General features: G+C 45.2%; 1 protein-coding gene across 15 annotated transcripts in view; it reads right to left on the bottom strand.

Annotated features, from left to right (window-relative positions):
* Positions 1 to 7,188: 7,188 nt before the first annotated feature.
* The window catches only part of MACROD2 (mono-ADP ribosylhydrolase 2), a 984,824-nt gene continuing 966,332 nt past the window's right edge, over positions 7,189 to 25,680 (bottom strand). For 14 of the 15 annotated variants that reach the window (XM_068153137.1, XM_068153136.1, XM_068153135.1 and 11 more), the window contains 3 exons: positions 23,471 to 23,554; positions 15,243 to 15,311; positions 7,189 to 12,133 (listed from right to left, as the gene is read on the bottom strand). In XM_068153137.1, coding sequence (XP_068009238.1) covers positions 15,250 to 15,311; positions 23,471 to 23,554 — 146 coding nt within the window. In that variant the 3' untranslated portion in view covers positions 7,189 to 12,133; positions 15,243 to 15,249. The remainder of the gene's footprint in view (positions 12,134 to 15,242; positions 15,312 to 23,470; positions 23,555 to 25,680) is intronic. The other variant, XM_068153138.1, reaches the window with a different exon arrangement.

Below are 25,680 nucleotides of genomic sequence, written 5' to 3' on the forward strand. Positions count from 1 at the left end.
ATATAGATACTCACACACATATAGAATACCAGGTTGTAAGGGACCTCAAGGATCATCTAGTCCAACCTTTCAGGCTAAGAATACAGTTTAGATGACATGGCCCAGCAGCCTAACAAGCCAGCACTGAAACTGCCTAATGAGTTGGAATCTACCATTTCCCTTGGGAGTTTATTCCAATGTCTAACAGTTCAAATGGTGAATTCTTTTTTCTGGCACACACACTCATTCATATATATATATATATATGAATGGAATATAGCCTTAGCTTCTCCTTGCAGCTGGGTCTGTCTAGTTGGTCCCTGACTGTGAGCACTCACAGGATCTTTCCTGGTGTCACCAAATCCCTGCAAAGGCCAATTTCCTCCAGAGAGAGTACAAAAAAGGGGCAATGATCCTCGGCTAAGCTGTAACAGGAGCCTGTCTGGGGGCACTTAGGAGCACTTGCCTAAGCAAGTAGTCTGAGCTACCTGCTGACTTCTGCCTTTGGTTTCACAGCTGAATCTTTCAGACCCCTCTCCCTCCCCAAATTGTACCCACTCCTGCAAGAAGACATGGAAAGGGAAAAGTAGGGAAGGAAAGGACAAAAAGCTTTTGCCCAGTGCGGTCTGGTTTTAATCCCTGGCATGTTAAAATCTGAAGCATTCCAACTACCTCTCGGCAGCAGGTTGGAGATTTTCAGTGGCTTCTGATTTTATTTAAATGGTGGCAGATCTAATTAGGGAGGTGATGGTGTTGTCCCAAGAAATGCTGGTCTCTTGGAGACCCCCAGCAATCTCTGAGGCAAGCAAAGAGAAAGGGTTGCTGTCAGAAAGGGGCGACCATTATTCCCTGAGAAGAAAGAGATGAAATTAGATCAGCCCTCATTTTGAAATGGGATTCTGTCACCCACAGGTTACCAGGACTAAGCTTGAAGCAGTGGAGATAGGCAATGATGAGATGATGGAGGCTTCCAAATATTTCTTTCCTTGTAATTGAAAGGCTTGAAAATTCTGTGAAGCTGTGAAAGCCTTTTTTCCCCCCCGACTTCAAACCAGCCTTTTCCTAGAGTATTTTTTATACAATTGTTCTTTTTCATCCCTTCTTCCCCCCCTCTCTGTCTCTCCCCTTCTACAAGCTCTCTTCTCTGCCTGTATTATCCACCAGTGTATTGATTACCCATCCCCTGTGTGCTGCCTGCAAGGGAGCAGGGAGGAGAGAACACAGGTCTTTTTGAGGACAGGCATTGCCCACCAGCAGGATCAGACCCTTCCAGCTGTCCCTCCAGAGACTGTCACAAGCAAGTTCCACAGCTGCCAGAGCACAGCTCCTGTCAAGACCAGATGAAATCACACAGAGTCAAATGAAAGTCAGGTTTGCATCCCCCTCAACCCCTGTAGGTCTGCTTGCCTTCCCCAAACCCAAAACCTAAGCTGCCATTGATGAAAGCAAGGTTTAAAGATCACAGAGTATGGCAGGTGGGGCCATGCTTTCCCCTCGAGATCCTTCTGATCCCAGTGGGTTTGGTAAGAATTGACTCATTTAAATGCCGCACAGGTTTCATTTGCATGTATCGATTCCCAGAGAGGCAGGAAGTTTAAATTGGAATGATTGATCAGTGCAGCACTGGCTCTGATCAATGTGGCACATTTAAATGAATACAATCATCTTGCACTTAATTAGTGTTTCATGTCAGGAGGGGTACCCCACGCAGCTGTTCAGCTCGCTGCAAGGGGGGCTGCGGCCAGAGGGTGGTTCTGGTTTTTTTTACAGATGTGTAAAAACAGATGGAGACAAAGCAAAAGAAATTTGGAAGGCAGGCATTAAGCTTAGCACTCACTGCCTTCACTGAGAGATGGTGGAAATGAAAAGCAAATTACTCTCTGCATGTAACTCCTGCATGCAGTGGTGAAGTGGAGCACTGCATCCCTGCTTTATGCTGCTGTGGATGTTCAAGCGTCCACAGAATCAGAGAAGGGCAGGGGCTGGAATGGAGCCCCGCAGATCATCTAGTCCAAGACTCCCTGCTACAGCACGTACACCTACAGCAGATTGCACAGGTGGGTTTTGAAAGTCTCTAATGAAGAAGACTCCACAACCTGTCTGGTCAGCCTGCTCCAGTACCCTCAAAGTAAGGAAGTTTTTCCTTAAGTTCAAGTGAAATCTCATGTGTTCTGATTTGTACCCTTTGCCCCTTGTCCTATTCCTGGCCACCACTAAAAAGACCCTAGCCCCATCCTCATGACCTCCACACTTTATAGGCATTTAGATGAATCCCCTGGGATGCAGTTTGGCCCCCAAAGCATTCTAGGATGTAGGTGAATACCTTATTCAGGAGAGGAGGATGGGATTAGGAAGGGTACAAGACCCCAGGCTCTGTGCTACGGGCAGTTAGCAGGGTAATTGCTGAGCAGACCTCACTTAACTTATCATGGTGAATGGCTGCAAAAGCAGATGGGATGTTTGCCAGTGAAACAAAAATTTATTTGAACCACAGTGAAATCACTTCTCAGTTGAAAAAAATCCCTGAAAAAAATTTAAACAAGGTAAGGTGCCTATTTGTCTATTTATTTCCATGTGGTCTATCTGACAGCGTTTATGAAAGGTCCATTTCATCATCTTGAGGATTGTTTATTTAGGGGGAAAAAAAGTTTATGAGTTGAAGTCCATGAGTCAAAACATGAGACACCATGAGAGATGCCTTCAGCACCCTGAAGTGCAGTGGTCCCTGGGGCAAAGGGATGTGAAGGACCTCAGGGTTGCTGTCCCCTCTCCAAATCAGTAACTGCATTCCCCATCCAGAGGTCTGCTGGTCCCCACTTCCAGAGGAGCATCCCAGGCACTCTTGTCCACTGTTCTGTGGGTTTTCTTGAGGTGAAGGGAGGAAAGGCTAGGTCCAACTTCAGTGCCTGAGTCTGATGGAATTGGTTTAATTCCTGTGCTTCTTAGCACTGGATGCTGAGTGAGGTTGCCCAGTTGTGTGTGGGCAAAGCACAGCTGAGCACTCATCAGGCATCGTTATTAAAATGTTATTATGCAAATTAATTGTGTACATAAGCACTGGCATGGCACACTGGAATGCAGGCTTGGCAGGCTGAGAAAATGCCTGCAACTTCTCTGGATTTCCTCACTTTGAAAATGTTTCCTTTCTCTTCAAGAAACACCAAAGCACACAAATGGGTTTTTCTTACCCCGAGGCAAGGAGATAAATCATCCAGCACAGAAAAAGGGTATCCAGCATAAGGAAGGAAGGATGCAGCAAGGCAGCCTGCTGTGCAGCAGAGGTGAGGACTGCCATAGCATCACCAGCCTGCTGTCTGAGGCACAGTCCCTGATTTCAGGGCAAGTACCTAGAGGTATCCCCAGATCCTCCTTAATTGTTCCCAAATGAGTGTTCTCTGTAGCTTGGCTGAATCGATTACTGCTAAAATGGCTTTTCCTGCTGTCCCTTTGCTCGTGCCATTGGGCTTCAGATATCATCACCCCTGCAGTGACTTGGGAGATGGCTGTTTGCTGGTGTTAGGTGGGCAGCTGTCCTGCCTCCTGGATCTCATCCCAAGAACTCCATCTCAACATCCATTGGACTGAACTTTTCAGAAATGAGCTCTAGAGCATCTATTTCCCCCCCCCCCCCCCGCAGCACCTCACGCTGAGTGGAAGCAGAGTCTGACTGCACCGTAGTTTCTCCTGGATAATTCTACTTTGATGCTAATTTCACTCCCCAGGAGCCTTTGTGATATTCTATGCTACAGGACCTTTGGTGGAATAACTTCAACCTGTCTGGACCTTCCCTCATGCTCCATGTAAAAAAAAAACAAACCTTATAAAATTAAATTAAAACATTGCAGTTGGAGCATTCCTCATCAACCAGTTCATGGAATTGGTGAAGATTTCATCTGCTACAGTCACTTAGGAAAAGAAAACAATAAAATAAAATATGAAAATAAATGAAATAAAATAAACCAAACCACCATAAAATAAAATAATTAAAAGAAATTAAATGAACCAAACCAAACCAAAATAATAAAATATAAAGAGAAGTGAAATGAAATAAAATAAACCAAAGTAAAATAACATGAAATAATAGGAGGCACAGAGAGCAAGCTTGTGTGCCAGGGGATGGGAGATCAGCTGAATGGTGGCTTCCCCTCAGTTTAAGAAGGACATCGAAACACTTGAGCGTGTCCAGAGAAGGGCAACAAGGCTGGGGAGAGGCCTTGAACACAAGCCCTATGAGGAGAGGCTGAGGGAGCTGGGATTGTTTAGCCTGGAGAAGAGGAGGCTCAGGGGTGACCTGATTGCCCTCTACAACTACCTGAAAGGTGGTTGTAGCCAGGAAGGGGTTGGCCTCTTCTCCCAGGCAACCAGCACCAGAACAAGGGGACACAGTCTCAAGCTGCGCCAGGGGAGGTTTAGACTCGAGGTGAGGAGGAAGTTCTTCACCGAGCGAGTCGTTCGTCATTGGAATGTGCTGCCCAGGGAGGTGGTTGAGTCATCGACCCTGGAGGCGTTCAAGAGGGGATTGGGCGTGGCACTTGGTGCCATGGCCTAGTCATGGGGTCTGTGTTGATTGGTTGGACTCGATGATCCTCGAGGTCCTTTCCAACCTAAGTTATACTGTGATACTGTGGCTGATGACCCCCAGGTGGTGGTGGGGGGGGGGTCAGGTCAGGAAAAGAGTGACCCACACTCACTAGGGCACCATTTATTGGATGAATTACAGGAAAATTAAACCAGTTAAGTTACACTTCCCATCAGTTATAAAGTTGGATACTAATGCAGTGAGCCACGCAATTTTACCTGCCCTATCCTGGTGGTGGAGTCACCATCATTGGAGGTGTTTAGGAGGAGACTTGATGGGGTGCTTGGTTGAATGGTTTAGTTGATTAGGTGGTGTTGGATGGTAGGTTGGATGCAATGATCTTGAAGTGCTCTTCCAACCTGTTCTGTTCTGTTCTGTTCTGTTCTGTTCTGTTCTATTCTATTCTATTCTATTCTATTCTATTCTATTCTATTCTATTCTATTCTATTCTATTCTATTCTATTCTCTGACTCATGCGATCAGCGGCGTCACTGCAGCCACCGGCCCCGAGCTGCCAGCAGGTGGCGCAGCCTGCCCGAGTACCGCCTCCAGCGGCTGCAGCCCCAGCAGGACGCTTTTTTTTCCTTGTCTCTTTCTTTTTTTATTCTACAGGAATTCATTACGATAAATGTTTTATCAGTGAATTCTGAAGGAATTAACAGTGATTTGCCACTCACTTTAAGGGGTTGCCGATAATCCTAATGGAACGAGAAATTAGGGTATTTAAATGTCTCGTGACACTTTCATTTCAGGAAAAGGAAAAAAAGGGGGGGAAAAAGCAAAGGGGAAAAAAAAAAAAAAAGAAAGAAAAAAAAGCCCGAGACTAATTAAAATCCCAAAGCAGAGTTTTCACCTTATGAGATACATCAAGGTCATAAAGATCCCTTTGGAAGCTTCTGTGCAAGAGGAGGGAGAGGGAGGAGAATCAAAGCCAATTTAAACATGCACCGAGCCCTCTGAGGAGTGGCAGGTTTGCATGGAAACCCTGACAGACAACCCAGGCTCCCTGGGATGACCTCTCTGAGAAGGCTAAGCAGGAAAAGTGGCAACCAGGCCTCCGTTTCTGCAGACTTAGAGTCACCATTGTTACATTTTTTCTTGGTTATGGTGGCTTAGCTTGATGGTTGGATTTGATGGCCTTAGAGGTCTTTTCCAATCAAAACAATTCTATGATTCTATGACCTTTGATGACAGCATCTCAGCAAAAGACTTCCCTAGGCACAAATCTACCACTTTTCCAGGCAAGATCTGGAAGGGAAGGTGTCAATCAGGCCAGCAACAGCAGGAGTAGTATCATTAAGCATAATTGAATACCCATCACACCATATCAGACTCACCTGCTCTTGGCCTAATCCACATCACCTGGACAAACACCTGTGAGGGTCTGAGCAGCCTCAAACATGGGCCCTTCCTCAGCCTCTAAAGCCAGGTGCTATTCAAAAGAGGTGAGACAGAGAGGACTTGCTCCTAGATGAGAGATGGTTTTATTTTTCTCCTTTTAAACAACAGCAGACAAAAATGTTCTGTTACGAACGGACCGCAAAACCAGGCTGTAGCATGGGGAAAGTGGGAGCCTCCTGTTAAGCTGTCCAGTTCTTGAGATGCAGTGAAAACAGAGGTAGTGACAAACTGACTCCAACAAGGTCACTGTGTTACAGCTCTTGCTGGTATTTCCTTTTCCAGTTGGCTCACTGCTGCTGAGGCTCTACGTGGCACTTGGGTCCTGCATCCAGCCAAAAGGTCAGCATTCCCTACAGCCACATCTCCTGAGCCTTGTCCTCTTCCATTCAGCAGTCAAAGGGTTGGAGTAATCAGGGAAAGGCCAAACTTCAGAGAGCTTTGGATGACGTTTTGGATGCAAACATCCCTCAGAGAGTTTTGACCACCAGTCAGTCCCCTAATTCAGTTGTCAATTATTAAATCCTTGGGCTTTGATAAGAAGGGTTGGTATAAGTGGTTTAGGAGGGATGTTCACTAAAAGGGCTATAAAACATTGGAACAGTCTGCCTAGGCCAGTGGTGGAGTCACCATCCCTGGAGGTATTTAAATGGCATGTGGACCTGGAGTTTAGGGACATGGTTTAGTGCTGCCCTTGCAGTGCTGGGTAGAATATCAGACCAGATGATCTTGAAAGTCTCTTCCAACCAAAGATATTCTGTTTTCACCTACACTGCTGCCATGAGAAGAAAAATAAAAGGCACCTTCCTGAGCTTTGCAATATCTTCTACCCTGTGAGAGCAGAAAGGGCAGATAACACCTAGTGTACAGCAGGTTTCTCCATTATTCCTGGGGATAGCTTCTATGTGGGGGTATTGTTTGACAGCTGATAGATGCTGGGTCTTTAGTACTGGTACAGCTGCTAGGATGGGTTCTTTAAGATCTCTGGTGAAGACTGATGGGTCCAACCAAGTGACCTTTTTCCCTCCGAGCTGCTTGATGATGTTGTTCAAGAATTCCAGTGAGGTGACTGTCTCTCACAAGACTCTACCATCAAGTGAACAATAAACTTAAACACAGACCTGGCTGCCTTCTCTGGTGATGACTTGTCCAGACTGAAAACACTGTCAACTGAAATCATCAATGCACTGTCAGCACCAGTAAGAGAGAATAAACACAAGGGCAGCATTGCCTTGTCTTCAGGACAAGCTTTATTAACATTTCATTTTAACAAACATGGGAGTATTAAGGTATTGGTTCGTCAAGTTTTCCAACATGTGGCACAGACAAAAGGAAAAATAACTTGGAGGTAAATGACAGAGCAACAGAAGAGGCATGTTTCAACCCACAGGGGTGCTAGGCCATCAATTAGAAGACACTTTGCAAGCAACAACTCTACATTTCCTTGTATTGAAGTAAAAATGCAGTTTAGGATTGAGAAAGTTACCTTTTATTTATATATATATATATATAGGTTTTTTTTTTCAACCTTTCCTTTATATCACAAATGTCAGGGTAAGGCAAATCCTGGATGAATCATATGATAAAAACCCCTATTTCCCAAGAAAATAGATCCACATACTCTGTTAAGTTCATCCTTTTAAAAGCAAAGCCAGCATGCAGTGTGTATAGATAAAAATCTGTGGTGTTTGGTTTGTCTTAACTTTGAATTTTATGTTTTTATTCAAGTGCCTAAAGCAGAACAGTGCTAATTCATGGAAAGGCTTCCTCGGTGCTTCAGCTGCAGTGAATGTGTGACCCATTATTACAGACAGTCTCAAACATCCCCTTTGGATGTCTGTATGGAAGGAAACCCATCTGTCAACAGAGCAGTAACCAGCCTGAGGAGTACCGTGCCTGATGGTAGGGATGAGTGCTTTCAGACAGGAAAAACAATAATCAAGCAGGTCCTAATGCTTTGGATGCAAACATCAGCACCAAAGAGCTGCTGTTCCCTTTGTGCCACCTACTGCATGCACATGTTGGGTTTAAACTGAAATGCTTGATGTAAAACCCAGTGGGGTGATGCTCAGTCTGATGGTTGCTCTTTTACCAAACAAGCTCCCTGCATGTCTGCAGCTCCTGCTGGAACAGTGGAGACTGCATGGAGGGCCACGAGGCCAGCCTGGACTATTGACTCAGCTGAAGAACTCACACTGCCAAACAACACTCACTTCAGTGAAAATCTCCAACAACTTAAACCAAAACCCACCAGAAGACAGACAGATACTGATGCGGCTGCAAATTGTCCTGTAAGGACTTACTCAGCTCCTACATTTCCTTGCTTTACATATCCTACCTGGGCTTCATGCTCCTGCACTGCATCCTTCTGCAAACAGTTCATGGCTTCAAAGACTCACTGCTGGTTAAGGACCAAGGTTAAATGAAAAGTGAAATGAAATTACTGTCAAGAGTTAGATGTCTGACACATCCTTACAGGTGTGGGTTCTTTTTGTTTGGTTGGTCTGTTTTGTTTTTAAGGATCAGTCAGCCTTTACAAGGAGTTTAAGGCATCTGTCTCCTTGCTGAACCACTTTGGCAGCCAGCCTCTTGTGGGGCTCTCCCTTTGCCTCCCTCACTAAGACTGAGGCTGGCAATGGCAAATAGGACACCTGATTTGCAGGGAACGGCAACCTACAGTTCAGTGGATTGGATATTCTGCTGACCAAAGTTATCACAGCTCTGTGGAGCTCAGCTCAGCCCAGAGGAGGATCTGCCCACCTTAGATCTCCTCAACATTTTGCACAGTTTAAAGTTAAGCTCACTGAGCTTGCTTTCAGCCCTACAGGGACAATTCTCTCACTTACCTAGGTGGAAGGAGCCCTTCACTCCTGGTCTTTTCACAGGATCACAAAAAGAGGAACTGAGAGGGGAGACACCCAATGTGTTTATTCTCCTTCCTTCCAAGGTATTTACCAATTGCTGCCCCACCTATTATGACAGGCTGCTTTAATCAAAGTCATGTTGGGTACAGTAAAACATACAGTATACACCTTGTACCTGCAAGGCCTCCCACTGCAAAACTGCAATCAGCTGGAATAGCAGGGCAAAAAAATTCCGTGTCCCAAATGACATGTTCTGTCAAGCTTGACCCCAGGGATGGGAAAGAGAACCACCAGAGACATCTCGAAAGAAACAAGGAGCCCCATTGGGGCAATCCCAAGCACGAACGTTGGACAAGGAGTGGCTCGAGAGCAGTCTCAAGGAGAAGGACTTGGGGGTGCCTGTTGATGAAAAACTCAACATGAGCTGGCAATGAGCACTTGCAGCCCAGAAGTCAACTGTGTGCTGAGCTACATCAAAGGAAGTGTGAGCAGCAGGACAAGGGTGATTCTCCCACTCTATTCTGCACTCATCAGACCCCACCAGGGGTGCAGCATAAAGAGCTGGGGCTGTTCAGCCTGGAGAAAAGAAGGCTCTGGGGAGACCTTCTAGCAGCCTTCTAGTAACTGAAGGGAGTTTATAAGAAAGCCAGGAAGGGACCTTTTTACAAGGGCTTGTTGTGATAGGATGAGGGGGGGATGGATTTAAGATGGAAGAGAGTAGATTTAGACTGGATATTAGGAAGAGATTAGGAAGAGATTCTTGACAGTGAGGGCTGGGAGACACTGGAACAGGATGCCCAGGGAGGTTGTGGATGCTCCCTCCTGGAGGTGTTCAATTCTAGTGGAATGTGTCCCTGCCCATAGTAGTGGGGTTTGATCTATATGAGATTCAAGGTCCCATCCAGTTCAAACCATTCTATAAATCTATGACTCAAGGGTGTTCAGAGGAGAACAAATTTAGGTAAACTTAGCAATATTACAAACCAAATTCTTGGGCTTATGTCAGCTCGTTTACTCCTTGTGCAGTTGCTCTGATTCAGTTACACATTCGCAAATGGGTGACAAAGAAACTCAAAGATCTTCTCTAGTGCTAGCGTCACCTGGGTTCACGAGTTAGGAGTCAGCACATGGAAATACTCTTCTGATCCCAGCACAAGTAAACATGCTGGAGACACACACAGGGAGACAGGAGGCTGTCTTTCTAGGGGCCAAAATGTCTGAGCAAAACCTGGGGCTTTTCACATTTTCTTTTCTACCTGTCGTTTGTCCCGACACCCTTTCAAAACTGATCTGCAGCTGATGGCAGCCACCAACTGCCACAGGCAGTGCTAGAGGTGTTAGGGCCACATCTGAATCACTGTTGCACAAGCAGATGCTTTATTGCCAAACCTACCCTACCAGGGATAAAACCAGATCACAGGATCTGGTGGCTTTGGTTGTTTTATTTTGCCAGCTAGTAAATAACTATTTGGGGATTGACACACATTTGAAATGAATTAAGATAAAACAAATCAACTTACTTTACTTGAAATGATCAACTGATTACCAGCAGCATTTCATAATACAGTTTATAGCACATCCCACCCTGGACCTGGGTTGTGTGCTCTTCCATCAAGTCTATTGTCTGTCGGTTTTGGTTACAGCACGGTTGGGAAATGTATGTAAAACCCTTTTGTTTCTTCACTAAGAACTTCAGCAGAACATTTGCTGGCAGACCAATTGGCATATGGTGAGACAGTTTTACCCAAATAACTGTTAATTGCCTTTTTTTTTAATTACAAAAAAAACAAAAAGAGAGATCATGCATAGGCAGTGGAAAATATAATGAGGGCTCACACAAGATACAGTGTGAAGTTGTTAAAGCCAGGAGCTGTGCTTAAAGATGCTTTGAATGCTGAGCGCCTGCTATCCACTGTCACTCGCAGGCTTGAGGAGGTAACTGTTGCCTACCTGCAGCCAAAGGCCATACTTACAACACTGATTTTCTGGTGCATGGAGCTAAGTAGGAAAGAGCAGGACTGACTTGGGGTGCTGGCTGTGTGAGGTCACGTATGTTACTTATGTGTAGGACGCAGAGAGGGACATGGCACAGTGTGGGATGGCCACAGGTTAGCTGTCCCTTATGAGGAAAAGATGAAGGAGCTGAGTCCCTTTAACTTGGAGTAGAAGAGAGGACTGAGACGTGACCTCGTTAACGTTTATAAAGATGTGAAAAGCAAGTGTCAGGAGGCTGGAGCCAGGCTCTGCTCAGTGATATCCAGTGATAGGAAAAAGGCCAGTAGGTGCAAGCTGGAGCATAGGAGGTTCCACATGAACATAAGGAAAAACTTTTTCACCGTGAGAGTGACAAAACATCGGAACAGGCTGCCCAGAGAGGTTGTGGAGTCTCCTTCTCTGGAAATATTCAAAACCCACCTGGACACATTCCTGTGTGACCTACTCTGGGTGATCCTGCTCTGGCAGAAAGGTTGGACCCTATGATCTTTCAAGGTCTCTCGCAACTCCTAGTGTTCTGTGCTTATGTGATGTGCCATGCCAGAGAGAAACGTGAAGGGGAGAGCCACCGAAGCTTTGTGATGACAGAATGAATGTGCAAGCTCTACTTCCAGCATGGACATGAAGGAATCCAGACACCACCAGCCAGGGTTTGGACATGATAGCCTGCTGGTGGGCACTGGCAGGAGCAGCTGATCAGCATGCCTGGAGGTGGACAACATGCAGGGTTGTCTCTATCAGTATTTCTGAGATTGTGGAGCATCTAGTCTTTCAAATCCCTGGCACAAGGAGGGTGGTGTTTATCTGTGTGTGTGGGTTATCATCCTTTGTGGCAGTTCACGTTCCTGAAGAAACTCTCCAATTATATCCTAGGGAACTGTTTCAAAAAAAAGGAGAGGTTGGGAGGAGAATAAACTGTCTCCCATAGGTTGCCTGCAGGCATTACCATAACTGGGAAAGAAGATAAAGATGCTAGAAAAGGGGTGGGCCTGGAAACAGGCCACTGATGATATGATGCAGAAGGAAAAGAGACCCAATATAAGACAGGGACTCACAGTTCAGAAGAAACTGTTGTAATTGCAGGAATAATTGCAAAACATTGTTAGAACTGGGAAGTTATGTTTCTTTCCAACAGGCTTACAGAACAAAATGCAATGAAGAACAAAGAAATTAAAGCAAAGAGTCATTTCCCCAAAGCTCCCTCCCTCCCAACCCGTGGAGCATATCTGTGTGCTCTTTTCTGCCAAGAATGATGTCGTTGGATGTCAGTGCCTGTTCAGCAGGTCCTCAGGTCTTTCCTCTCTGCATCCTTCCTTTGCTGCAGCCAGGGAGAGAAAAGCAGGGGGGGGGGAAGTTCAAATGTTTGCACAGAACCCAAGTTACATGTTTCTAGCACAGATGCCTACGTTTTCCATCACGTGATCAGCACACGTGTGTCACACAGTGTATAAATAACAGCCATTATTATCCCTAACAAACTGACTGTGCTCACTGGAGTTCCTTGGTTTTCCATAGCACTGTGCCACCTAGCTTGATAGCAGAGACCCCAGCTCTGGGGGGGTGCTTCAGTCCTAGACCACAGAACACATGTTAAAGCCGACACATTAAAATACTAAACATAGCAAGCACCTAGATCTCCTTGGCTCTGGAAGACCCAAGCGAGACCCTTTGACATGTAACAGGCTGATCAATCCTCCCCAGGGACCTTACAATTAAAACAGCAGCAACAGGGTCAGGAGGACTTCAACAGAGAGCTGCGAAGGACCTGATGCCTGCTTCCAATCCTGCTCATGCTGTCAAAATGCTGTACAGGGCATGGTGCAGCCCAGCTAAGGCTCCTTTGCTTCAGAAAGGTGCCAGCAGAGCCAGCTCTTGCAGTGAAATTGAAGACTTTTATTAATTGATTGCTAATTGCGGTATGACTCCTGTGAACTCTGCCTTCATAAAGCAAAAACAACTCCAGCCCACATCAGTCACAGATATTAATTTCCATTTCCAAAAAGAAGCATGAAACACAGATTTCCTACAGGCTGCATGAAAGCAGTAATAACCATCAGGTACACTGTTTTTAACAGTGGAAGGGTATGGGCTTTCCATGTATTTTTAACAGTGAGGATTTCATTAGTTCCTCTTCCTTTTTTTGATTAAACCAGGAGCAAGGAGAGTAAGAAGTAAGCATCTTGGGAAGCTGTATTTTAATGACAAGGGTGCCTTCTAGTTTCGCTTCAGCACTTTTTCCCCAAGACCCCATCAGGCCTATTTCTTACTTCAGCAGTACAGCGTATCGACAAGGACAGAGAGCTATGCTCAGTAATAAGACCTTGTATTTTAAATCTCTGTGATACAGCTGCTGCTGTTGCAAAGCTGCTATATTTGGTCTTGAGCTATATGAAATGCCATTACAGGCATATCATAGTGCCTCTTGCTGCATATGGCATTGGCATTGCGTGATAAGCTGGTGCCCCCAGCATAAGAAGCACACTGAGCTCTTACAGGAAGGCCATGAGGATGATCAGAGGCTGAAGCACCTCCTCTGTGGTGACAAGTTGTGAGAGCTGGGGCTGTTCAGCCTGCAGAAAAGAAGGCTCTGGGGAGGCCTTCTAGCAGTCTTGCAGTACGTGAAGGGGGTCCACAAGAAAGCCACAAAGGGACTTTTCACAAAGGCTTGCAGGGATGAGAGGGAACGGACTTAAGATGGAGGAAGGTAGATTTAGACTGGATATTAGGAAGAAATTCTTTACAGTGAAGGTGGTGAGACACTGGAACAGGTCACTGAGGGAGGTTGTGGATGCCCCCTCCCTGGAGGTGTTCAAGGCCAGGCTGGATGAGGCCTTGAGCAACTTGGGCTAGTGGGGGGGCAATACCAGGGATGTTGGAACTAGATGATCTTCAAGGTCCCTTCCAACACAAACCATTCTATCAATCTATGAACCCTACACCAAAAAGTGGTGCATGTGAACGCCTAAAAATTGCTTCTGAGGGAGAAATGCTAACTGCTTCTTGTACCTGAGGATGAGCCTCAGCCTTCCTAAAAATTACTCATTTATACAGAATACAGAATTAACCAGGTTGGAAAAGACCTTCGAGATCATCAAGTCTGACCTGTCACCCAACACCATCTAATCAACTAAACCATGGTGCTAAGTGCCTCATCCAGTCTCTTTTTAAACAGCTCCAGGGACGGTGACTCTACCACCTCCCTGGGCAGCCCATTCCAATGGCAAATCACTCTTTCTGTGAAGAATTTCTTCCTAACAACCAGCCTAAACTTCCCCTGGTGCAGCTTGAGACTGTGTCCTCTTGTTCTGTTGGTGGTTGCCTGGCAGAAGAGACCAGAGCCCACCTGGTTACAACCTCCCTTCAGGTAGTTGTAGAGAGCAATAAGGTCTCCCCTGAGCCTCCTCTTCTCCAGGCTAAGCAACCCCAGCTCCCTCAGCCTCTCCTCATAGGGCTCGTGCTCCAGACCTCTCACCAGCTTTGTTGTCCTTCTCTGGACACATTCCAGCAACTCATCGTCTTTCCTAAACTGGACACAGGACACAAGGTGTGGCCTAACCAGTGCTGAGTACAGGGGGAGAATGACTCCCTGCTTCTGCTGGCCACACTATTCCTGATTCAGGCCAGGATGCCATTGTCCTTCTTGGCCACCTGGGCACACTGCTGGCTCTTGTTCAGCCTACTGTCAACCAGTACCCCCAGGTCCCTTTCTGCTTGGCTGCTCTCCAGCCACTCCGACCCCAGGGGTGAGGCTGGTTATGCCTACAACAAAGTCTGCTGCAGCAACAACCACCACACGCTCCTGCCACAGCACTGTCATGGAGCATGTAAAGCCATACAAAGTTCCAGCAGGCAGCAGAGCTGCGGGAGGCAGCTGGCTGCCTTTGTCTTGTTTTGCAGTGGCATTGCTGCAAGTGACGGCAGGCATCAGAGCGCCAAGAGCATTAAACCCCTGGTGACGTGAACCTGTTGTTCCCAGAATACAGATTGGACTGCGCTGAGCTCCCTTCCAATCGCTATAAATTGCCTGTCATTTTCCTAAGCAATGCCAGAAATTGTTCACTCAGTTACTCTTCAGTTCCTTATCTCGGCTGCTGCCTTTGCCTTCTGATGATCTAAGCCTGTCTAAATCCATTACGGTTGCAGGCTGCTACTATAATATTTACTTGACAAATCAAGTCTGCTGGATATTCCCCCTTTTTTTTTGGTGCAATACAGGCCATCTTAGACAACCCTCTTCCTCTGCATTCTCTTTGTATTATCTTCCTTTTGTTCTTTCCTGTTTTTTTTTCATTCCTGTTGTTTTTTTGTTGTTGTTGTTTTGTTTTGTTTTAAATCTAATTTTAACTCAGGTGATTTTTAAAGCAAGCTTTCAAAGAGAAAATAGAAAATAAGGGAGAGGAAAAAAAAAATAGCTATAAAGGCCTTACCTGCTACTTAAGCTTCCCGCTCTGTTTCCTTAGGATCATTTATACTTTCAACTTGACTATTCATTTCAGCTGGAAACAAAACAAGACAGTCATCAAATTCTGTTTATGATGCTTGTTAAGTTTATTGCACTGAGTAACAACTGCTTCTAACCCAAAGATGAAATTTATTGCATGAGCAATTCTACACCTTGAACCGTAAAAAAAGTCTCTTAGGTCAACCATCCTAACTTGTGATCCCACAGAAAGTGGTCCTAGCAGTCCTACCACAGTACAGACTTCAGCGACCTTAGAAGTGCAAGCCTCCAGAGCTGGATTTTGCCTTTGGTCTGCAAGCATCCGGTTTGACTTTGCCACCCAATCAGAGATGCTCAGCTCAAGAGCTCAAGGACCTTCCTCTGTCTGTATGCCACAGGCAAACAAATAGAGGTACCTCCAAAGGCTGATTCAGAGTTTCGCTGAGCTAAGTGCTCTCCAGCCTCTGATTTCAAGACTTGCAGGCTTCTGACAATGTCCCTGGCAAGACCTGGGGCTGAGCTGAGAGCTGAATGCAGATCCATCTCCAGTTACAGAGGTGCTGCCACTGTCTCTGGGTGTCCTTAAACTACAAATTGCTGGAGCCTAGGAGAGTAATCAGGGGCAACATCACTATGCTCTTATACATATTGGTTCATAGAATTGTTTAGGTTGGAAAATACCTCTAAGATCAAGTCCAACCATCAACCCAGCACTACCATTCCTACTAAACCATGTCCCAAAGCGCCATGTCGACATGTTTTTTGAACACCTCCATGAATGGTGACACCACCACCTCCCTGGGAAGCTGGTTCCAATGCTCCATCACTTTTCCAGTAAAGAAATTTTCCCTCATATTCAATATAAACCTCCCCTGACGCAACTTGAGGCCTATTGCTAGTTACTTGAGAGAAGAGACCAACCCCTACCTCAGTACAACTTCCTCTAAAGGAGTTGCAGAGAGCAAGAAGGTCTCCCCTTAGCCTTCTTTTCTCCACACTATACAATCTTGGCTCCTTCAGCTGCTCCTCATACAACTTGTACTCTAGACTCTTCACCAGCTTTGTTTCCTTTCTTTGGACCTGCTCCAGCACCTCAACATGCTTCTTGTACTAAGGGGCCCAAAACTGAACAAAATATTCAAGTGCAACCTCACCAGTGCTGAGTACAGGGGCATGATCACTCCCCTGGTCCTGCTGGCCACACTGTTCCTGGTCCAGACCAGGATGCTGTTGGTCTTCTCAGCCACTGCTGCACACTGCTGGCTCATGTTCAGATGGTGTCAACCAGCACCCTCCCAGGATTTTCTTTGTTGGACAGCTTTTCAGCCACTCTGCCCCAAGCCTGTAGTGTTGCATGGGGTTGGTGTGACCTAAGTGCAGGATGCAGAGCCTGGCCTTGTTAAACCTTGTACAAATGGCCTCAGCCTATTGATCCAGCCTGCCAGGTCCCTCTGCAGAGCCTTCCTAACTCTGAGCAGATCAACACTCTCACTCAATTTGGTGTCATCTGCATCATACTCCTACAGCTACTACTTCACTTGTGTATTATCCCTTTACAAAACTAATCTTATTCTTTTCAGATTACTAGAAAACAAGGAATAATTGATAAAGAAGGCTTCAAGTCATTTCATTGTGACCTTTGTCAAAAATATCATCTCAGCTATGGCAGGTGGGATTGGTCCTATTTAGTCTAAATAGAGCAGGGTTGCTTCAGCACTTGCATTTTTAAGATCAGTATTCACAATCTGTTCTGCAATGAATTTCAGTGGAGCCATTCATATTAACACTTTACCCCTTTCTTTAACCTTGCTTTGTGTTGTGGTATCACCAGCAGAATAGCAGTCATTTGACATGGGGTGATTGGGAAAATCCTCTAACCTGAATGGGAGATTTCTAAACTAAGGGAAGATAGGAAAGGGGGAGGGGAAAAACAGCACCCAAATCAATAGCTGTGCTACCTCCAGCCAGGCAGGGTGCTGTCTTCCTGAGTCAGTATCATGTCAATACACCTATTAAGGTTTTGATGAATTATTTGTAAGTGATTCATCATCCATATGCAGAATGGATACTGTGACAGCTTCCTGGATGCATTCAGTGATTACAGAGCTCTGATGCACATCACGTTTAGTGATGTTGCCTTCTTTATAGGCATTTGCATAGCAAAGACAGGATGCTTAATAAAAAATCATTAAGGTAAGGCTGATGTGCACTGATGACAGCAGCCTTTCTCAGCCTCATTATGCTGGCCTGTTGTGCTGGATGGGTTTTCTGAAAATACTGTAAGGCTTCACCTGGATTTTACAGAGGTCTCCTGTAAAACTCAGTTTTGATATGAAACCTGAGGTTAGGCTCCATCCTCAGATGAGTAGGCCTCCTTCCCTTTTGTTGTTTGTTTTATATGGCTAGAAGCCATCCCCAGTTCAGAAACAACAGGGAAGTGTTTGAGAGGATACAGCAAAGGGCTACAAATATGATCAGGAGGCTAGAACATCTCACATATGAAGAAAGGTTGAGGGACTTGGGGCTTTTTAGCCTGGAGAAGTGAAGACTGAGGGGAGGGGGGATCTTATCAGTGCTTATAAGTATTTAAAGGGTGGGTGTCAGCAACAGGGTAAGAGGCAATGGGCACAAACTTGAACACAGGTAGTTCTATCTAAACATAAAGAGGAACTTCTTTACATTGAAGGTGGTGGAGCAATGGACCAGGCTGCCCAGAGGTATGGTGGAGTGCCTGTCTCTGGAGTCATTCAAAGCCTGCCTGAACACCTGCTCTGGCAAGGGGAGTTTGGACTAGGTGATCTCCAGAGCTCACTTCCAACTGCTATCATTCTGTGATGCTGTAATCAGTCATGCTAATAGAATGCCAAATAGAGGGACTCAGATTTCAAACTGCCTGGGAGTGCTTCAAGGGCAACAGAAAAGCAAGAGCGAGCCTCAGCACAGGTATGGGACCTGGAGCCCCCACCAGCAGGAAAGCAAAAGTTGTCACCAAGTTCCACTTTTGCAGTGCTAATGGCAGCCAGGCATCCTGCATCACCATAGCTAAAAGCATCCAACACATAAGCCACAGTGGGGAGGTGGTTTGTGAGAGCTAAGGCATTGACAGGTTTCACTGTTGGCTTTTTCTGACTTGGTTGTGACTAAGCTCAGCTCTTTGCATTAATGCTGGTAGGAACAGGAAGATCTAACTGAGGGAAAAGCTTCTGCAGACCACTGGGTGAACCCCAACAACAGATGTCACCATGAGGCCACCTACACAATCCTCTATATTTAGATGGAAAATAACACAGCAGCAAAGCACCTACCACAAGAGCAGATGGAAGAGCTGCCAATGGGTACAGGAGGAATGTGACTCACAGCCCTCGTTTCCCCACAGCATGAGGAGCAATGTCATTAGCCCTGGGCATGCTACATCCAACCACATCACAAGCCAAAGCTGGCCTTATCCTCATTAAACTATGTCTTTAGAGGTGTTAACCTGCAAACTTACGTCAGCAGTCTTTTTGTACCTACTGTAACACACAACAGCCAGCAGCTCACTGAAGCACCTGAATTTCTAGGAGGCTGCATATCTCCTAAATTCACTTTTACCTGTTCCTGTTCTGCATCCTCACACAGAGCTTTTCATGCCAGAAATGGACAGTTCTGCACAATGGAAATTCCTCTGCACTCTCCCTGTCTGTTTTCCCTCAAATTTTGTCCCATTGAGGAGGACTCGTCTGCACCTCTTTTCTCAACCTGTGAGCTGCCTAGCAGCTCTCAAATTACAACCAGGGAAGGATTCCCCTCCAATAAACAAGCAAGATAAGATGAAATAACCCAGGAAATAGTTCATATCTATCAAAGCACTGTGTTGCTGGCGAGCTGGTGGATGTACATTGGCAGCAAGACATCCTGCCCCCTGCATGCTTAAAGGTCAGCTAGCCAGGAGTCACAGCACAGCAGCTAAGTGGAGCAGACAGGGAAGCAGGAGTCTGGAGAACCAATTTTAGAATCCTCAAGGCAGTGAGTGCGTTTCCCCAGCCCAGGATATTATGCTGTGGAACCTGGCTGGCAGATGACACCAAAATATTATTGTCTTGATTTGCAGAGGAGCTCGGTCGGACTCTTACTATGCAAGCATAACCTATTTCTTCAGACGCTTCCTAAACAATGTTTCCCTGTTGCATCTAGATGACTTGGCTACAGCACAATCAGCTCTAACTCCAGAGTGCCTAGAAAGAAAACCAGCTATTTTGAATTCAGCCTGCTGTGCAGTGATGAAACACATACACCTGCTTACTTGGAAGTTACTTGTTTCTTGGGTATTACATCAACACCATAAAAAGCATGAGGGTGTTAGCTGTTCGCCTCTTAGATTGCTCTGGTGAATCACATGCAACTCAGGTTGCTGATGGCACTGCATAAGCTTTAAAAAAAAACAAAAAGGAAATTCCAGGTTTGGCACCACTTCCCAAAGGCTTGAAATCAAAAAGGTGAATGAGTAACTCTATTATGAAAGGAGGGAAGACTTTGATTTGACTAATTCCAGCTGGAAGACAACATCTACCTTAGTAATCTTTAAAGCTTTGATGGGGAAAGAAAAGAAGAAGGGGAAAAAAAAAGAACATTAAAAAAGTCTGCTGACAAGGAACCACCACTGAGGAAACCAACACCAAAGGTGGAGCTTGTCATCATTAAAAACTACTAATCAGCAAATCTGTCTTGGGTATGGAAAATTTAATACTCAGGGGTCTATGCTCTGGTGGCTGATGAAGATTGCCAGCAGCAAGCTGTATCTCTGTATAACAGTCCCCATTCAGGTTGATGTGTGCACTGTCTGACAGCTTTCCTGATGGAGAATCACGCCAGCTTTCAAATTACAATCATGGCTGAAATATATCACTGTTACAGCCCTGCCCACGAGATGAACCAATATCAAGATCCACCTAAGGTGTCTAAACTCTGCATTTCGCTGTGACATGGCACATGAAATTAAAACACAAGGGCTGGGTTGCCAAGGGGTACCTGGTGATATATGCTTGTGCTTTCAGCTGTGAAGTGATGAGGTCTCCTGGGGTGGAGGGAAAAGGATCAGAGAAAAATAGGCCATTTACATGAAAATGACTGTCACAAGGAACCTTTTCTCCTTGCTGTTCTTTGGTTGATTTGGTTGTTTTCTGGTTTTGTTTTTAATCTCAACTAGTACCCAGCACAAATAAATTCTTCAAGGATTTTTTTTTTTCAGCAAACTTAACTCTTTAGGTAAAACAGAGTATGACCAGTTTGATCCCTCCTCTGCTCTGATTTATTTTTTTAATACATTTTTTATTTATCTATATGTATCATGTGATGTGTGTGTATATATATATTATATATATATAATGTATATGCATATTTTATATATATATGATGTATATGTACATTTTCACAGAATCAACCAGGTTGGAAAAGACCTCAGAGATCATCAAGTCCAACCTATTACCTAATACCTAACACCTCATGACAACTAAACCACGGCTCTAAGTGACATATCCAGTCCTTCTTTGAACACCTCCAGGGATGGGGACTTCACCACCTCCCTGGGCAGCCCATTCCAATGGGCAATTACTCTTACTGTGAAGAACTTTCTTCTCACCTTAAGCCTAAACTTCTCCTGATGCAGCTTGAGACTGTGTCCTCTTGTTCTGTCACTGGCTGCCTGGGAAGAGGGACCAACCTCCACCTGGCTACAAGCTCCTTTCAGCTGTAGACAGACCCCTGAGCTTCCTCTTCTCCAGGCTAAACACCCCCAGCTCCCTCAGCCTCTCCTGATAGGGCTTGTGCTCCAAACCCCTCACCAGCTTTGTTGCCCTTCTCTGGTCATATATTATATATATATATATGTGTGTGTGTGTGTGTATGTCCACAAGAAAAAAACACCCCCTGTAACATTATTCTAATACCAAGTTAAGCTATAGAGAGAGGAAATCTTCCCTGAACACAAAGCATTTTCCTGTGACCTTAGCAAACGCCCTCTTCCTGTCCTTTCATACAGCTTAGAAAGTTCCCAGAGAAGGGAGTTACCATCTGAGTTATAGTAGAAGACCTTGTGAGATAAGCAAGATTTTAAACAAAGAAACCTGTCGAGACAATCATTTCAGAAGCTGTCAGCTGATCCAGCTGTCCTGGCTATGGGCACATGTTGCAAGAACTCTACGATCATTTTTCTTCCTAGCAGGAAATCCCTTAAGATATTCTTTTGGTAAATTTGGATTTGTTCTCACTAAGTAGCCCAGACCATCCCAGGGGTTTGAAATTCCCATATTTTAATATGCCTTTGACTTTTTGGTTTGTTTGTTCAGAGGATAAGGCTTGGCTTCATTCAGCACATTCACCAGTAATAGCATAATCTCTAGTATTTTTAAAAGAAAAATGAAATTCATTATGCACGCTTTCTTTTCCTGTGCCTACAAAAAAACTTCCCTACAGGCCAGCACCTAAATCAGTCTCTGATTCAAATGCTGCACCACAATCTGGCATTAGAGAAAGGAAATCAGCATTAGATTCTTTCTGTAACTACCATGAAGAGAGAATGTAATTGTTTCATCGTCGAGATGTATAAAAACATGCCTGGAATTTCTATTATGTCAATGCTGAAGAGGTTTAAAGGAGTTCAAAGTCAGCCTTTGCTACTGAGAGAAGTCCACAATAATAAAAGGAGGACTGTAACCCCAATTCCAAAACCTCTGCTGTTTGGAGCAGTGGAGAGGATTGTTTGTATAAGAGCCATGAAAGCCCCTTACGTATCTCTGTTAAGTTATTAGAGCCCATCCAGAGGAACGATAAAGGGTCCATGTCACCAAAACTAAGCACCAAGATGCTGACTCCATCCATTATTTGTTTGCATACATGAAGAGCCTAGAAGGGCAGTATTTTTGGTTTACAAATACATTATGCATTGCAGAGCTCGAGCAGTGTCCTGGTACTCAGCCCCTTGCCAGGACTCTGCAGGGTTACCTGCTCACTGAGGTCAATGTCAAAGAAATTGCATTGCCAAGTCAGGACACTCAGGTTGGTAACATCCACAAACCTGACTGGAACTGCTGTTGGGTCACCAAATAGTGACAGTTTTATCAATACATGTCCCAGGGAGAGAACTTCCACTTTGGTCACTCACACTACTAGACTAAACTACGCATGGACTCAGAAGGAGAAGAAAGAAGCAAAACCAGCTCCAAGCTAGAAGGAGACCAACATGCAAGTTCAGAGTGGTGATACAGCTAGTGCTTGCCCCATGACAGAGTTGGGCACCAGTACACAGATTTTCAGTCACACAGTTTGATCACACACATTGAACCCTGGCCAGTTTGATATCCAGAACAAAATTACAGTGGGCTTCAAATATTGTTTAGTTAAAAGGCACGCAGACTGAACATACCAATTAAACATATAAACCCAGGCAACTAGAAAAGCAGATCTATGACATCAAAGAGTACTTTCACCAGATTTCCAAGACAGAAAAGATGTTGTAAACGCTCAGGAAGATGAGAGAACTTTTCTTGGGGGGAAGTGTACAAAAGAAACCCCCAAAAGCAGCCCGCAAAGCCAATCAGATCCTGGGCTGCATCAGGAGAAGTGTGGCTAGCAGGTCGAGGGAGGTGATCCTCCCCCTCTACTCAGCCCTGGTGAGACCCCACCTGGAGTACTGTGTCCAGTTCTGGAGCCCCTATTACAAGAGGGATGTGGAGGTGCTGGAACATGTCCAGAGAAGGGCCACAAGGATGATCAGAGGGCTGGAGCACCTCTCCTGTGAGGACAGACTGAAGGAGTTGGGGCTGTTCAGTCTGCAGAAGAAAAGGCTCCGAGGTGACCTAATTGTGGCCTTCCAGTATCTGAAGGGGGCTACAGGAAGGCTGGGGAAGGACTGCTCAGGATCTCAGGTAGTGATAGGACTAGGGGGAATGGAATGAAGCTGGAGGTGGGGAGATTCAGGCTGGATGTGAGGAGGAGGTTCTTCACCATGAGAGTGGTGAAACCCTGGAATGTGTTGTCCAGGGAGGTGGTCGAGGCCCCGTCCCTGGGGGTGTTTAAGAGCAGGCTGGATGAGGCTCTGTGCAGGCTGATCTAGTGTGGGGTGTCCCTGCCCATGACAGGGGGGTTGGAACTAGATGATCCTTGTGGTCCCTTCCAACCCTGAATGAAACTATGAAAGGCATACCACTTCAGGACAAATAAAATATGATAACAACATACCATCCTTATTTGAAACATCTGCTGCTTCACATGCAAGGTCAACTTCCATAGGATCTGCAGAAGTTTCCTCTTTCCCTTGCATCCCTGTAAGGCAAGCCACAGAGGAGAAAAATCAGTATTTATGGTACTTGGCTAATGTCTAATTCTCAGACCCTGTTTTTTTTCTTTTTCTTCTAGCATGCTCCTACTCTTACAGATTCTGCTGCTCTATGGTGGCAGCCATTAAAGGGCAGAGGATATAAGGGGTGGGAGGATGACCATGGTTTGAAAAGAATTGCTTATTTGTAGTGACCTGCACTCTTTTCTAACTGAGATGGTTAAAACCACATCATGATGCGTGCTTCTGCCTCTCTGCCATTCCTTCCTCCTCGTTTATGAAGAATCACTTCTGCCTACAAAATGCAATATGTGATGGGGACCTCATCACGCAAAGGTTTCTTTAGCTAGCAGAGTCAAAATAGTTACAGGTCAAATGCACTGGGTAGTCAGAAATTAGAATTTTAATTTAGGAAAACGCATTTTATCACTGTAACTCAACACTTTTATCTCTTCTGCCTCAGGCTTGTCTAGAAGTTCAGATTCAATCTCCTAACAATATTTGAAATGGAAAAAAATAAAGTGGTTTTGCTGTTTCATACACAGCTCTCCTAACATCCTGCCACTTAGAGTGCCGAGAAGCCAATTTTTAGTTCATTTCCATCACTCCTCTTCTTTTTGTGGCCACTATAAAGCCTTTTGCACCTATCCTGTGGTTGAACTACAGGATGTCAAGCTTTTGGTTGCTAAGTGATCCAGGCATCTGGGTAGTTATTATGAGGCAGCAAAGTGGAGCAAGGACTGAGCCATCTAAAAGCCAGTTTACTCTTAAGAGGAAATAATTTGCCTCTTTAGCAACAGAGATTAAATGTTCACAGTCCCATAAAACACCTTATTCCTCTTTCTCTGGAAATCTAGAACGGGTTGGGTTTTTTAAACACCTTTCAGTACCCTACTGAGGTTTTCAGCCAGTTTTCCTTCTAATCATATTTGCAAGCCAGTATTTTGTCATGGAAAACTTCAGTCTTTTCTGTTCTCATAGGCAATTCCCAGTGCACTAGTTATGGTCCTGCCAAGCATCAAGGACCCAGCACATACAGAAACCAAGAAAAAATAGCCACCAGAATGCTCAGTTAGCCATCTCGGGGAGTATGGGAGAAAGCGCAATGGATGCCTAGTGATGGAACGGCCCCCCATCATCTTAGCAGATTTTATATCTACTACAGAAATCCTTCAGTGTATTGCTGTATCACCAGCTCCACCTCTTCCTCACCAGTTTAAAATTATCTCTCCATGAAAACAAAATGCCTGTAAACATCTGTGACTGCGAACCCCGCACGTCAGCGCATGCTTGAGATGGCCGCTTTGCAGGCACGTCAAATCCTTGATGCTTCTCCAGGGAATTCAGGAGCGCGAGTGTGATTTTCCTCCTGAGGTTTCTTTGGCACCAACAGGCCTAAGTTTACCCAGCATTCACCCACGTGCAAAACATAAACCCACATCACCCCATCATGGAATCACGTGCGTGTGGCAGGAACTCGTCAAGTACAAGACTGAGAAGACCTGTTCAAAATCCCTGTCTGACTTCTCCTAGCAAAATCAAGATAAAATTTAGGTGACCATGAAATCAAGGAAGATAGCACTGAAATTCAGGTTGTGCTACATTTTGATGGTCTGTGAGATACAGTTCTGTGAAAAGCAAAACTTTGGAAAATCAACAGCCCCACTGTGAGTGCAGCCTGCAGCAGACGCAGACCTTCCCACCATGACACTCAGATGTCTGATGCTAAATACCAACACACTTTGACTGTCAGCTGATGCCTCTGAATCTGACTTTGCCTCCTCTAAAGTCCTGACTATTAAGCAAAGAAAGCAGATATGATATGACAGGTTACATCTTGGCTCCCATTTCTTTAACAGCTAAGATACCTACTCAGTCTCCTGTTGTCAACTCCTAAAGATTAACTAAAGCTCCCAGGGCCCATCCCAAGATCTCCCATTAACTAGCTGGCAAGACTGGCTTCACCACACTGCTGAAAGGTTTCTCACTTTCCATTTCAGCACTCTCTCATGCAGATGACAGGCACAAAGGATTATTGGCATTGTGCTAGGTGAAGACAGAGCCTAATTAAAGAGAAGGCATTTTGTGCATGCATGTGTATGTGTACACACAT

Source organism: Melanerpes formicivorus, unplaced genomic scaffold, assembly GCF_026170545.1.
Source record: "Melanerpes formicivorus ecotype bairdi unplaced genomic scaffold, bMelFor1.0.p_v2 SCAF_25, whole genome shotgun sequence".
NCBI classification, from domain to species: domain Eukaryota; kingdom Metazoa; phylum Chordata; class Aves; order Piciformes; family Picidae; genus Melanerpes; species Melanerpes formicivorus.